This window comes from Mesoplodon mirus (assembly GCF_964341445.2).
Source record: "Mesoplodon mirus genome assembly, chromosome: 8".
NCBI lineage: Eukaryota > Metazoa > Chordata > Mammalia > Artiodactyla > Ziphiidae > Mesoplodon > Mesoplodon mirus.
The window spans coordinates 69,191,154-69,207,426 of record NC_138984.1 but is presented as its reverse complement, the minus strand read 5'-3'; the positions used below and the strand labels follow the sequence as shown (position 1 = coordinate 69,207,426).

Here is a 16,273-nt window from a genome sequence, read left to right as displayed (position 1 = left end):
TTTGGCATAACTGTAATAGTCTTTTATGGTTCCAAGGTCTGGCTAATAGAACTTTACCAAGATTTGGGGTTTTAGGTTTCCTCTCCCTTACCGTTCAGACATGACATCACCTGGGCATATTTTTTCTATCAATTAAACTCATAAAATACTTGATGCTAAAAAAAAAAAAAAAATGAGCCAAGTACTTTTCTGTCCCTACAGCCAAAAGAAACAGCTGAAAGAGTAGAACCCAGATAGTTCAAAGTGGGGGTAAAGGAGGAGGGGAAACAGAGAGACAAAGACAGAAACAGAGACGGGGGGGGGTGGGTACACAAAACTCCTTATGAACCTTTTTTCTTTTAAATCAGTTACTGAAATTTTCTATTGATCTGTATTTCCTGTTAGAGGACCAGGTGATAGCTAGAACACAACCTGTAAGCCAAAAGGTCTCATTACATGCTTTTTGAATGGAATCAGTGAATCAACAAACTCCATCATATGAATGGAGGATCAACAGTCTGAATTTTCTGATTTTCAATTGTATTCCTTTTGTCAAAGGCATTTGCTATGGAGTGGCTAATTAATCAGGATATGACCCTATGTGAGAAGTGTACAAGGAAACCATCTAACTCCTGTGACTTTTCAAAAGAAATATTTCTATGTTCATCCAAATTTGGCCCTTCTTTTCGTAAATCTTCAATAAAATATTGTCGGTGAGCTAAAATGACAATTCCACAGCCTGGCCTTCGACGTAGTACATAAACTGGCTCTATGCTACTTCCAGCCAGACTCATCTATTCACTGTTTCCTAAACAAACCACGCAGTCTCACCACTGACCCGCTGCTCATACCGCTCTCCCTTCCTCTCCCCTCTCCTACCCACTCCTCCCAGCCTTCCTCATGTTGTTTCACATGCAGACCAAGTCATGACTCTTCCCTAGGTTTGACTGTTCACTCTAGCCTCTAAGGTTCCATATCATTAGTTCTGGTTATACACAAGTGATACTGAACATGTGTTAGTGCGTATGTGCGTGAACACACACGCTTCTCAATCAAATCATATATAAAGACACTGACACAGTGGAAAGAAGTCAGAAGACTTTGATTATAAATCCTGGCTCTATCACTTACTACCTATGGATAACTTCTCTAAGCCTCCTCATCTGTAAAATGGGGCTAATAACTCTTGAACACCTCCCAAGATTTCATGAAGATATAATGATGTAAGTATGAAAAATTCTTTTATCAGTCATGAATCATGTAGAAACATATTATTCCATGTATCCTTCTGTATCCTCAGCACTTGACAAAGCACCCTTCACATATTAAGTATGCAATAAATCTTGCAGATGAAGACACTAGACCATGCCTGTAGGAATTTGCTGAGTCATCTTTAGTATTTTCCTCAATTCTATATAGTTATTTATTGACTACTCACTGTTGCACCAGGTTCTTTATCGGAATTGTTAATTTAATCTCACAACCTATGAGGCAGGTCCTAGGTCTGATCTGAGAATCTGTGAGACAGAACCCAACAATGCCCTGGCCAGGTGACTTGTTTTTCCAGTTCCACATACCCTCTTTTAGTCAGTTTTCTATCACAGAAAAGACCCAATAAAGAGGTGGAACAAGTGAATCAGTCTTTCTCACAGTGGGAAATGTCTGGCAAATCTGCCAGTATGGTGCACCCACAAGCTACAATTAAAGCTGTCACCATTTTCACAAGCAAGGCCCTTAAAATAAGTTCCAAGCTGAGAATGTGGAATGTACACTCTTAACCCAAGTACATTTTTCTCTGTTTACAACACCAAATAAAAAAGAAATGCACAAATCTGAAACACAACAACCTAACACTTTCGACTTGTTTCTGCTTACAAATGTGCTGAAAAGGCAAAGTGACAATTTGTAGTTACAGATTATTTTTGGAAAGTCTAGGACTTTAGAAAGTCTTTATTTTATAGATGGGTACTGGGTACTGCATTTTCTGTGACCTTTGATCTTCAGGTCAACAGTCTAGCAGGTTAAGGAACATCTTCAACAGTTCTCCTTGCTCAGAAATAAAACTCAGGTGTTGGCTATAATGATCATCTCCTCATTGTTCTTTTTTCTTCCACTCCTTTGCAGTATTTTCTCTCCTTCTAAAGTAAGTGTTAATGAAAATTTTAATCAGCGCCTGCCATCTCGTCTGGTGAACAGAAAGAATTCAAGCCTTGAAAATTTCTTTGTAGAGTTTCCCCTTTAAATTGGCAGCTAGGGTAAATTCTTCAAGATCCTTCCATAGGGAAATTTTAGAATAAACAAAGTTAAGGAAAATGAATACACGTAGAATAAAATACAGATTACAACTCTCAGTCATGACAACTGTAAAAGACCTGAGTTGATTTTATAGAATTTGGGGGGAGAAGAAGGAAGAGAGAAGAGAACAATGATTGTTTCAGAAATTACATTCTTAATTTATAGAAGCTGGAAAATGAACAAAATTGAGTTCAACCTCCTTGTTGGGAATCAACACAGAAAGTGCTTTGGCTTCTAACTGTAGAATTCGAAGATATTTTTTATGTGCTATTATAACAGTTTAAGTTAAGAGGTTAGGTGATCTTCTACCCCCAACAATTACAACTCAAGGTAAAATGCTCCCGCTGAAATAAAAACTTGTAAGAGCTTAAAAGAACTCAACTCTTTCAAGATACCACTTACTTTATAAGCAAACTGGTACAGAGCTGGTGTTTCCATATGTTTAAATAGGATCACTGTTACAAAGAGATCAAGAAAACTGCTTTGAACAGAAGTATCTATTGCAGTGAAGGCCAATGAGCCATATGGGCCATACATGGAAATAGGTCTGCAGTACCTATTCCTTAGGTCTTAGAGAACAAGGTCTTCAAGCTGGGCCTCAAGTGCCTCATCAACAAAAAGAGTTGAACAAAAACCTGAAAAGAAAAAAGTTTATTCATAATCTCCCCTTCCATAAAAATAGTCACTATCTTCATTCAATAAACTTTCCTTTCAATGCCTTCCCATTGCAAATAGGTGAAAATAAAACTATATTAACAGAGAACTTTCCATCTTACTCTTGTCATTCATTTAGGAAACATTCTTCATGTTTCTATATGACCTTATCTTCTAATAATTATAAATATTCCAACATATTGATCATGGTCTCCACTAGAGCATTTGGCACCTTTGGATAAAGTAGAAAAAGGCACATCTTCTGGGAAGGATTAGCAAATCCTCTCCTGCACGGTACAACTTAACATAACTCCATGTGGACACGCTGATATCAAAACAATATATTTACTGGGGGAAAAAATCATCCTGTGAATATACAGGCAGGATCACATGGTGTGACAGTTTGAGTCAGGGCACCTCACTTCAAATCCTACCTCCTTCACTCACTGTTTGATCCTAGGCAAGTGGCTTAACCACTAGAGGCCTTGGTTTCCTCATAGGGATAGTAATAGTAACAGCTATCTATCTCATAGAGCCATTGTCAGCAGTGAATAATCACAGAAGGCTCTTAGGACAGTGCCTGGCACACAGTGGACACTGAACAAAAGCTTTTTTCCCCAATAAAAATTATATCAATGCTACCAATATCTTTGTGCCCATTTTAAAATAATTTTTAAAAATTACTCCTATGAAAAACATTGCCAAGAATGGGATTACTGCATTAAAATGTGTAAACAAGGATGCAAACTTGAACTCTTCATGTAAACCCACTAAGAATATAAGTGCTAAATAGTAGATGATGACTATTCAAGAGATGCCATTCCATTAAGATAATAATTTCAGGAAAAGCAATGAAATTTGTTCTAGGAAATCTTAGAAAGAAATATAAGTAAGAGTTAATATATTAAAGGAAATGTAGATCTTGGTTTCCTCACCACAATGGGAAGGTCAGTTTGGATGGCATACAAGGCCTACCCAGCTTGGTATGTCTATGACCCAATCTCTCCATTAGACAGCCCTCCACCCCTCTGTCCCAGAAATGACAGGTTCTCCCCTCTTTCCCAAACACGTCTGATCTTTGATGTAAGGTTTTGCTCATCTTATGCTCATTCACTTTACCTCTACGTGGAGCAGCCTTTCCTCACCCTGAGGAGCAACTCTGGCCATCACCCAAAGTCCCAGTTTATATCTGATCCCTTCCTCCAGGCTTTCAGTGCTCCGCCCTTCTCCTTTAAAATTTGGAACACTGATTTATTATCTATGGCACTGCTTACTTAAGTCTAATAGCATTAACCATGACATTCTTAAAAAATAAAAATTACTTTCTCTTGCATCTGAATTAACCCGTGTCTTCAAAAATCTAGTGTGCACATATATGCATATACAGCATCATTTAATTTAGCTAGATCTGTAGCCACGTTAACAGAAATCTATCTTAACTGAAGGTACACCAGACTTTAAGCTTATGAAACAGCACAATCCAGGTTTCTACTGCATCAACAAACATTTTTTACAACTGCCAACCTGACAAATTTATGATAATACAGAATCTAATAGTTGATACAACTCCAGGTGAGTGTCATGTCATAAAATACTTAATCATCTATTTTAAATAGCTAAAAAATAAAGTCTAAATACGAAGAGGAGAGTGTGTATCATTCGAATTTTGTTTATAAACAGAGCGTTTTTCCTTTTCTTTAATCAAGCCCCATTTATAAAGTGTATGCTTTTTTAAATGTATTTATTTATTTTTATTTTTGGCTGCACTGGGTCTTTCACTGCTGCGTGCAGGCCTTCTCCAGCTGCAGAGAGTCGGGGCCACTCTTCATTGCGGTGCACGGGCTTCTCATTGTGGTGGCTTCTCTTGTTGCGGAGCACAGGCTCCAGGCACGTGGGCTTCAGTAGCTGTGGCATGCGGGCTCAGTATTTGTGGCTCGTGGGCTCTAGAGTGCAGGCTCAGCAGTTGTGGCGCACGGCTTAGTTGCTCCGCAGCATATGGGATCTTCCTGGACTAGGGCTCAAACCCGCATCCCCTGCATTGGCAGGCGGATTCTCAACCACTGCGCCACCAGGGAAGTCCCTATAAAGTGTTTAAAATTTCTTGACATCTCATTTCTTCCTCCAAGTTTAACCAACCCTTCTGCTAAGTGATATAGGGTAAGATTACTGAATCTACATTATTATCTGGAGATGGAGATGAGGGAACTAAAATCTGTATTTGGATACAGAAGATATATTTTAATCAAAAAAAGCTACCAGAATAAATCATCTCTACCGAACGTGACTTAGTATCCTTTTATCCGTCAAAAAAAAGAACTGTAATAATAGTTAAACTGCAATATAGATTAAAGGTTCAAATTCTTTTTTTTTAAAGGTTCAAATTCTTAAAAGGAAGAATCATAATATGATAACAGAGTGTATCAAAGTTTAAAAGGCACTGGGCTTTACCCCAGTAGAGTGATGGCATGAAGCCATGCAGTTATCATATTATAACATGGAGAGCAGCTGCCATACTGTTGCCATGCACTATAAGCTCTCTTGGGTGACATTTTCACCCATGACTTACGAGATTTTCCAGTTTGAAGCCTCAACATCAGTGTGTAAACTGAAGCGATTCCAGAGGCAACAGGGAGAGAAGCAGCTCTGGTGGCATTTGAAATGAAGATACTCAGGCAGAGAAACCAATCTGGCAGTGATGCAAGAGATGAATGGAACCGGAGGAAGAGGAGACAGGAGGACAAGACGATCAGAAATGAGATGGCAGAATGAAAAAGAAGGTCAACAAAAAGAAAGCCAAAAAGTAGAGGCAGCAGAGGAAGCAAGGGGAGAGAGGAAGGAGGAGGAAGAGAAAAAGATATAAACAATCTCTGGGTCTATGAAAAGCAACATGTACCGTGCGCCTGCACTTCTGATTGCGGTTTTCTAAGTCAGAGATGCTATCAAATGACCAAATACAGAATTAGAATCCATGCACACAAGAGCTGGAATATCACTGATATACATCATTTAAAAACAAAAACAAAAATCCAAGCTTCAAGTCAACAAGTGACATGAAAGTTACTGCCATATTGGTTTTCTTGAGAGCCCATGACAGAGAGCCAAAGGAATTTCAAATGCTCCATTCCTGAGCTTGAAACTGTTTAAACACAAAAAAGAATGTGACGCTGGTTTCTTAGTTGGTCATCTTCGAGCACACCTGCCAACCAGAAATGTCATAACGGCTCCCAAGTTTCTCAAAACAGCATTTCCATCATGTCTTTCTCTCTATACTTGGGGTCTCTTTTTTTTTTTTTTTTTCCAATTTAAAATGAATTCTAGCAGGGTCTACCTTAAGCCAACCGTGAGGCACATCAGGCTGGACACTGATGTCCCTATACCATGCTGTCCAGGGTCCAGGATCACAACTCTCCTTGGATGTGAGATGATTCCCCTATTTCCCCGACTCTTCCACTCTACCAGAAACAATGCACTCTCAATAACAGTCTTCAGTAATTTGAAAATACGTGTAATGAGTTATTAATCAGAAAAATGACTTCCTGTTAAGATGGTAGCTGACCAATATATGATACTTTCCAGCTAAGAAATGAGGAGAAAGCAAGTTAAAACATACTTTGTCAATTAAATTCCTTACACATAATTATAGCTAAACTAATGGTAAGTTTCCATTCGAGTTACTAGGTGATTAGGGAATTCTTCAGGCACAATTGGCCTTCCTTCAACTTCTCAATCAGCCCACATATTCCTCTGTCCACATGTAAAGTTCACGCAGACTAGCAGGTTATATAGCCTTTGGCCTATTGCAAATACTGTGAGATGAACTGAAACATGGTTCTTCATTATTATTGAATCATTCCAAAGCCGTTAATATTTTTGGCATTTCCAAACAAGGAAAATCTGAATGCTTGATAGGAAGCATCATATTCAAACATCAAATCCCGGAGCAGAACTGAACTTCATTATAAAGACTTTAACTTTCCATGACCAAAACCCAAGTCAAAGGGAAAAGAGGTAATAAAAAGGCTACCAAATACAAAAGGTCTGAAAGCCATGTATTCACTGACCACAACCTGACACATGGACTTTACTACAATGACCCAACACCCATGGTGATCTTAAACAGTGACAGGAACAACGTCCACTTGCCAGATCAAGCCTGAAATAAGCGAGATAAAATTATCAAGCTACAAAGAGTAAGCAACATTTGGGAATGAGGGGCTTATTAATAAAAATTTTTATTAAACTCCTGGAACACAGAAACCTTTATGAACTTGCTGTAGATGCTCTAGATGCCTGTCTTGTCAGGCAGGAGTTTTGATTTACCCACCCATGTATACTAACTGAGTACAGTGGCTAGCAAATTACAGAAGCTCAAAAGTATTTTTCAGTGAATGATTGTAGGTCTGAGTGAATGAACAACCTCAGTGATATTACACCCAGGGGTTCATCCCCCATCCTAACTTAGCATGGTGGTATTTCAGCCAGAAAAGACAGGAGAAGGAATTCTTAGGAGGAAATAGAAGGTTGACAATGGAGAGCACACCCAACCAAAGGAGCACCACTTAAAGGCATCTCCTTAATAAAAATGATCATTACAGCATTCTGTACCTATGTCTAAGAACACATCCCACAGAACACACACCTGAGCTATCACGGGAGGAAGGGAAGAGAGGAGTCGGGTTTAAACAGCATCAAGTTCTTGAGATCCTCAGATCTTGATGTGCTGCCTCTACCCAGGAAACAGAGTCCAAGTCAGTTTATCAGCATCTTCCTGGTTTCAGAAACTTATCTGCCTATGGAGACTACTCTGTTGCGTCATTTGGCAGCAGAATTTTTTTTTCTGTGCTGAATGAAGGAGTGGTATTTGCAGAAAGCTATTGAAAGTGACTGAGTATTGCCCCAGTGATGATTCCATGAACTCCCGAAGAAACTTGCATTTGCAATCATTGACGACACAAGTGCTGTGTGGCAAGATACAGCGATACATGGCCCAGGATCCCCAACAGAAGCTGTCCTGACATATCTGCCTCTTTCCTGAATCAAGGCACTCACCGCAGTGCAGGATGTCTTCCCGAGCGGGATACACTGTTGCCCACGGGGGAAGGCAGGTTGCTCCCTCTGTGCAGGTCCTCGATGGACCGACTCCAGGGCTTTGATTTGTCCACTGAGCTCTCCACAGTGCTTTCCACACTTTCAAAGTCAAAACTAAAACAAAAGAGAAATGCCACTAAAGACTTAATTCACATTCACGCAAATACATGGATGTGCAAAACTCACTCCTTCCAACTATACATCTGCACCTTAATATGGGTAGTTTTTGCAAACAAAGAAAACTGAAAATGGAATACAAACGAATTTTCATGGACTGAGCGTTAGCTTTGAAAATACAGAATGACAAATAGGGATGTGTTATCTGTATCTTATTATAAGGCTTGCTGACTTACCGATTACTAATGAGCTATGTGGGACGGGGAAGAACGATCTCAGAGCTGTCTTCATTTTGCTTTAACAAGTCAGTATGTTAGGCTTATACTAATTTATTCCTCTCCATCAAGTTTCACTGAGCATTTTCTCCTAGTGTGTTGGCAAGTGTACTTTTCCAACCATATGTGATACATTACTTGCAACGTTATGAATTTGCTTTGATTTTGGAATCTCTTCCCAATGTGGTGCTCTTTAAAGTAGGGCTGTTGTTTCTCTGACATTTTTTGAGGTTATTACTCATGTTAACCATGTTAGAATAAACGGCTAGTTAAATTGTTCATTCTTGTATAATTTTAGGAATTTTTAAACAGACAGGCCTTTGTGTTCTGTGCATTTTTCCCCTTCCGAAGTCAGTAGCTCTGCTGTCTCAAAAATACATTTTATCAACTGTTTCTACCCGTAGTTCCATCAAGCAACACCTGATCAGACAGAAAATAAACAGAATGCAGCTATAATTAATAGCATCTGGAAGATATTGGAGGATATCATGGGAAAAAACCATCAACAATACATATTGGAAATAGCAAGTATATGACTGCCAAAATTAAATATTTGGTTAGATCTACCATCTGTAAACTAGATTATGCTCTCCATTTATTAAATTGTAATCCAGGTAACAGAGACTGATGCACAAAGTCATTGAATGGGTCTAACAATTCTGTCATTCCTTAGGATACAGGAAGCAGTGAACAGAAAAGGCGTGGAATTGAGGAATCAAACAGATCCTTAAGGACTAAAAATAGAAGCCTATAATTGACACTGGAAAAGGTAAGCCTAGGGGGCATCCCAAGATCACTCATGTCATTACACCTCCCACCAAGCCACTCTGCAGCCCCCATATGTTCAGTTGTTCAGCATCCTTATGCTCCTCTCAGCTCATCTCCGACTCTCACTGAGCAGAAAAAAGAAACACACACCTTGGTGAAAGCTCCTGTTTTAGAGAAGGCACATGAGTCTGTTATTTCACAATACATGAGCTAGAAAATTGTCACATGCTGAGGAATAGTAAGAAATGTTTTTCAGCCCATTTAGTTTCAAGAAAGTATGTACATAAATTATGTATCTATATATAATTTTTCATGTAATTAAAGTATAAAATTTCATGTAATTAATTTTGTAAGAAAAACAAAAATAAAACTAATAAGCAAAGAATGTAAAGCTAATGTCCACCCCACCCCCCCCAAAAAAGTAGAAGATTAGGAACCAAAAGCTCTGAGTTCTGATCTTTTGTTGTCTTTGCTCTTGGACTGCAGACCAGAAGAATTCCCTCAGAGTAGCACTACCTTTTCCCATTGGTCTCGAGTGTAGGTGCATTTGGGAAAGCTGGTTTACAAGTTCTATCCTGATGGGGTAAAGGGTTAATTACAGCAAACATATTACAAACAGCATGCAATTCTTTTCCATTATTCCTGAAGTTTCTTAGCCCTTCCTTAATTCCTCAATAAATATTCTTCCAGATTTTAAAATATGCAACAGGATAATATTTCTATTCTGTTTTGTCATATAATATAAAGTGTAAGGGAGATTAGCAGTTTTCGATGTAATGGAGGTAGATAAGGAACAACGTTTGGAAGAGTATGCTATAAAAACTAGAATTATATTTCAGAGGAAAATTTCTCAGGAAGATAAGAACTTATCTACTGGGTTTTTTTTATTATATTCCATATCATATATAAGAGTTATCAAAACTGAAACTCATCAGGCCAGTTTCAGTTAACACTTTACTTTCTGCAGCTATAAGGTAGGAAAAATTATAGTTTTCTCTTCACAAATTCTCCAGGAAGCTATGAGGATTATAAAATAACATCTGGTTAGATCTTAAAGCAGGGCAATATAAAAAACAAGTTCCTGTGAAAAGAAGAGTTGAGAAGAAAAAAGACACCACCTAGGCTAAAATGTCTTCCAATCAAATTAAAAAATACAGTATTGGGACTTCCCTGGTGGCACAGTGGTTAAGAATCCGCCTGCCAATGCAGGGGATACGGGTTCGATCCCTGGTCCGGGAAGATTTCACATGCTGCGGAGCAACTAAGCCCGTGTGCTACAACTACTGAGCCTGCGCTCTAGAGCCCACGAGCCACAACTACTGAGCCCGCACACCCTACAGTCCATGCACCGCAACTACTGAGCCCACGCGCCGCAACTACTGAAGCCCATGCACTCTAGAGCCCACATGCTGCAACTACTGAAGCCTGCGTGCCTAGAGTCCGTGCTCCACAGCAAGGGAAGCCACGACAATGAGAAGCCCGTGTGGAACAACGAAGACCCATCACAGCCAAAATAAATAAATAAAAAAATTTAAAAAGAATACAGTATTATTTCCTCAATCTGTGTGTGTGAGAGTGTATCTGTGGATACTGGAATAGTTTTTTTTTTTTTTTTTGGAATAGTTTTTGATTAAAGAGGAAATGTGGAGAAGAGAACGTCTCATTCAAATGTACACTATTCATTCCTGTTGTAAATCTTTCCAGAAGCCTAGCAAATGAGAAAACTTTATGAATCAACAAAGGAAAGGTGAAATAAGTAAATGATTTTTCCTGCTCTGCCCCATTTTTTTCGCCTTCCCCCTATGAAGGGGAAGTCAAAACAATACAAATACATATAAATTAAAAAGGGAAAACCTCTTGCTGACTCCACTTCCTTCACTCCCACTGTGTTTGGTACCTACTTCTGCAATCATTTTCTCTGTATTTACTAGCACCTACAAATATACATATACAAGTTTTTTTTTAATAAAAAGGGAGTCACTCCTCTGTACTTTGCTTTATTCACTCAACAATATATAATATACCTCTTCCAATAATTGCTAGAGTATTCTACCATATGGATATACATAACTTGAGCACTAAAGAAAGCACTTCTTTTTGAAATAAGCACTCCTCTAAGGGTGATTTTACTCCCCTGTTTTATTTCTGCCTTAAAAGCATTTCTAACAACAATTTTGTGATTTGCTTTTAGTTACTTAAATATAAACAAATCTCCTTAAATCTTACCACATCTGCTTCTGGGTGTCTCCCCTCAGTGTGGTACCTACTTTTACCACTGAGATGCAACTTCTGTGACCACATAAAATTTAAAAGGAAACAAGCCAAGTTTTACTTACGTTACTGCGTATTGCGCAAATGACAGATATTCTACTAGAACATCAAGACCTTTATTTTCTTCATTCAGAAACTCTCTGACCCATCTGTTCAAAAAAAAAAAAAAATCATTGGCAAAGTTCATTGCATGCTCTACCATGAAAAGGACACAGTGAAAACTTGTTTTTTTTCCACCAGAAACATTCACTGCCTGAAAGGAACTATGGAGTAAGGCCTAGACTATAACACATGAGGTAGGAGCTTTTAAATATGGCAACTAAGAAAACCATAATATTTCAGCATGAGCAACGAGGGGTCAAAAAGTGTATGAGTGCCTTCCTTGTATTTTACTGCTTAGGAGACTGACGATAACCTGTAAGAAACTTTCTATAGCAGGAACTTGCTAACTGTCCTTTTTTTCCACCATAATTGATCTGGAGCCTGCTTGTTGAAGGAGCCAAGACTGCACGGGGAATCAGGCAGACTAGGGACATGACAACGTAACCACTGAAATCCAGGCCGGATTCCAAATCCACATTCAACTCCTTCTTGGCACACTAAGCTGTAGAAAACACTCAACTAGCCAATGAGAGACCAGTGTTTATGGGCTTCTGGAAATTCAATAGGGATAATGACTTGCTTAATTTTTTCCATGAATGTTAAAACCTTTTAAAAAGTCACAGGCACCACACACCATCATCAAAGCCAAGACATGACAAATACCTTGCTTTTTAAAATTCACTTTAAAATGATACCACTTTGTATTTGAATGGTGGATCTGAGTGCAGTTCACTGAGAATGTTTACACGTTTTTATTTGTTCATAACAATGCCTAGAAGATGGAGCAGAGTGGTCAGGTACTAAGGATAAACACCTGTTACCCCCGTCACAGATTTCCTCCAGGACATCCACCTTCAAAGAACATGTGATACCCCATCAAGCCTTCACTGGGTTGGAAACTCCAAGAATTAATAAGTAAAAAGCTGTGCTATTCTACCACAGAAATGAATCTTGGGGTATATCTGCCAACAGCATTGCAAAGCGGTTACCTTCCGCCAGGAATACCAAGCCAACAAGGTCCACCAGCTATGCACACGATGGCTCCTACAGAAACCAGTTTTGATAGCTATTAGAACAACAGTGGGACAATTCTACCGTGTGTCTTTAAGAATGAGCAGTCCCTGGAGGTTTCTGTCTTAAAGGAAGGGAAAAAATCTGGTGGATTCAGAATGACTATTTTTAAAATTTTGTCTTTAGGGGGATTTTGTGGTTGTTGTTTGTTTTTTTCCTCCAGCTCATCCTTTCTTCTAATCCTATCACCTGCATAATGTAACCTCAGGTCTTCAGGCAGTTCCAGAAGACAGTAAGATGGAAAAAGTAGATAGCTTGCCTCGTACTTCCCCCAAGTGCCTCAGGCAGGCTGTGACAAAAACGTATGCACTTAACACAGCCACGTGTAAGTATATAACATTTAATCTAAAGGAGACCTAGGGAATTCCCTGGCCATCCAGTGGTTAGGACGCCGTGCTCTCACGGCCAAGGGCCGGGGTTCAATCCCTGGTCAGGGAACTAAGAACCCACAAACCACGTGACCCCCAAGAAAAAGAGAGAGACCTAGAGTGGAAACACTGGCAAAGAAAACACTACCTTTTGGGTCTCATGAAGTGGCTTTGTTATGAGAGCTGACCAGAACTAAGGGGATGGCTATTAGGAGAGGCTGAAGTTTCATTTCACCACCACCACATACACGCTCTCACAGCATCTACTTCTATATCCTTATTTTCATTTGATTTATTTTAAATTACTCCCTATATGGCTAGGTCTCAGAAGACATTGGACATTTTTAAGTGCTGATAATTAAAAGCTTAGAAATAGTAAAAAAAAAAAAAAAATTCCCTTTTAAAACTGGTAGGAGACTGAAGAAAGCTAGAACTCACTATCAAATCGGATGACTAGCTGTGTTCTTGAAATTCAAGCCTCTTAGCCTGAGGCCTCTCCATTGGTCAGATCTATGGGTTCTGACTGCATAATTTAAACTAGCCCTCCTTGGTGGCTGCACAAAACCACAGGGTCCAGATTTTTCAGAGCAATCTTGGTTTCACATATTCTGTCTCAGTGACCCATAAGAACACTCTAATTTAGGAGTTGAGAAAAACAGCCCTTATAGTTCCTTCTGGTTGATTTTCCAGACACTGCCTCTAAAATGTAGAGATGGCCCACGACATCCTAAGGACCTGCCAGCACCTTCATCTCACTTAGTTTAGCCACAAACTAGAGAGAAGGCAAATAACTCATGGATATTAAAAAAAAAAGAAGAAGAAGAAGAAGGAAGGAAGGAAGAAATAGTAGGAAATAGCCAAATACAGTCAGAGCTACATTTCTCTTGACTCAAAGTACTAATATGCATATATTTTCACGCAGTGATAAAACCTATTAATTGGCTTTTACTTCAATTTAGCACCCTTATCAGTGCCCCTGTCCTGACTTGCTGACTTTGAGTGAAAGCGCTTTAAAAATAAATTTCAGGACTTCCCTGGTGGAGCAGTGGTTAAGAATCTGCCTGCCAATGCAGGGAACACGGGTTCGAGCCCTGGTCCAGGAATACGCCACATGCCGTGGAGCAACTAAGCCCGTGCGCCACGAATACTGAGCCTGCGCTCCAGAGCCTGTGCTCCGCAACAAGAGAAGCCGCCGCAATAAGAAGCCCGCGCACCACAACAAAGACCCAACACAGCCAAAAATAAAATAAATAAAACCTTACTTTTAAATTCATTCATTCATTCATTTCAAAGTGAAAGTCAGGAGCCGGCTGCTCAGTTTCTAAAAAGTAGGCGACAGTGTAACACGTCCTGCCTTTGAGAGGTTTAATTTCATTTTTAACCTCTTTTTCTAAGCCGTGAGATCTTCCCTGGGTCTCTGTTCTGGCCCAAACCCCTGCAGGTGGTTTAGGAAAGAAGAAGATAGAGATCCATCACAGCTGACTACCTTACTCCCTTTGTCAAGTGGTATCAGGTTAGTAAAGTCATCTCAGCAAAAAGACTATGGATTACAAGAAAAGAACAGCCTTCACTTTTCCTCTTGTCCTCTCAATCCCTATCCCTTCCTCACTTAGGATATTCTGTATAGGAGAAAACAGAGGCGAGAGTGAACTTCTGTGGAAATCAAATAGGTAGAGATGAAAAACGGGCAACTTTCCAAGCAGTATCTTTAATCTAAAGGCATAAAAAAATGGATGCCCCATTCTGCAGATTTATGTATATGATCATGACATATCATAAATGGAGGGTTCCTATAGTAAATTTCCATTTTCACCTCTGCGCATGCTACACACGCTTTAATATAGTGCCAATATGCAAACAGTTTCAAATTGGGTGATTACAGGTTTTGGAAAGTAGAATTATTTCTGACTCTGACAGCATGCATCACTGAGTACCTCACAGATTTGATGTAATTACCATATGTTGTAAATTTGAATTTACGCAAATTCCAAATCAACTGCTTAGGAGCTGGAAGGCACAGTGATAATGAGAAATAGCTCTGGAAAAAAAAAAAAAACTTATTCAAGGAAGGGCTCTAAATATAAGTGCCAAGAGTTACTGTTTTACTGTAGACAGGTCAAAGCTTTGTTTCCAAATTGCTATTGTTTTCTCTCTGCCTCCCAAATCTCAGAACCTCATCGTTCTCATCTAGAAAATAAAGTCTCAAAGGACATTACTGGCTTTAAATGTCTAAGATCAAACAACAAAACAGACCCGAGATACACAAGATGAATGGACAGATGGTGAATTCCCTCTGCCAGTTTCCTTTAGAGATACTACAGGCATCCGGTAGGAACTGCAGTTGCTGACAAATCATGAAAAAAAAAATCACAAGAAGCGAGAGATAGAAGGTAAACATCACCCAGATTCCTCATCAGCTTCCAAATCTATTCTGTGAGACAGCATCTCAGACTGGTTCTCAAAGTATAGCCCATGGACCACCAGGAGTCCCTGAAACCCTCTCAGGGGTCTGTGAAGTTAAACCTATTTTCATACAAATATTAAGTGGTCGCTTTTGTCACTGTGCTGACACTTGCACTGATGGTACAAAAGAAATGTGAATGGAACTGCTACCACCAAACAATACACCTTTTTATTGTATTCTTCACCCCAAGCACACAGAAAGGGAAAAAAAGTCAGCTTCACTTGAACCTGTCCTTAGTGAAGTGCTAAATATTACTGACTTTATTAAAGCTTGCTCCTTGAATATACGTCTTTTTCATTCTCTGTGTGACAAAGTGGGAAGCCCACATATAGCACTTCTGCTGCCTGCCCAAGCACCACGGCCGTCTTGAGGAAAAGCACTGGTGCACTTGCTGGAGCTGCAAACTGACCCAGCCATTTTCTAAACGGAATGTCCAATGACAGACACATTGTGGTTATTCTCTCTTGGGTATTTGGCAGATATTGTCAAAAGTGAATGAAGTGAGCCTGTCATTTTCAGGAAAAGAACTGACAATATTTTTTGTCAATGATAAAATCTGAGCTTACAAACGAAAAAATTAGAATTTTGGAACACTTGTATTTACCACCACGAGTCTGACAGCTTCCCAATACCTAAAGTAAATTCTGATGACACTGATGATTATTAACAAATATGATTGTTTTTATATTATAGAATAAAATGTGTTGATGTTTGAAAGAACGGGATAACTCAGTGAAACAATATATTTCAAATGACTTTTTCATGATGTTAAAAAGTATTCATGGTTAGAAATACCCATTCAAAGTGAAAGACAGCACAAT

At 39.2% G+C, this 16,273-nt stretch overlaps 1 protein-coding gene across 3 annotated transcripts in view; it reads right to left on the bottom strand.

The window, feature by feature from the left end:
* Window positions 1-16,273, bottom strand: part of FMNL2 (formin like 2) — a 311,735-nt gene that overhangs the window by 83,818 nt on the left and 211,644 nt on the right. For all 3 annotated transcript variants that reach the window (XM_082630361.1, XM_082630362.1, XM_082630363.1), the window contains exons 5-6: window positions 11,513-11,596; window positions 7,978-8,130 (exon numbers count right to left, since the gene is read on the bottom strand). In XM_082630361.1, coding sequence (XP_082486487.1) covers window positions 7,978-8,130; window positions 11,513-11,596 — 237 coding nt within the window. The remainder of the gene's footprint in view (window positions 1-7,977; window positions 8,131-11,512; window positions 11,597-16,273) is intronic.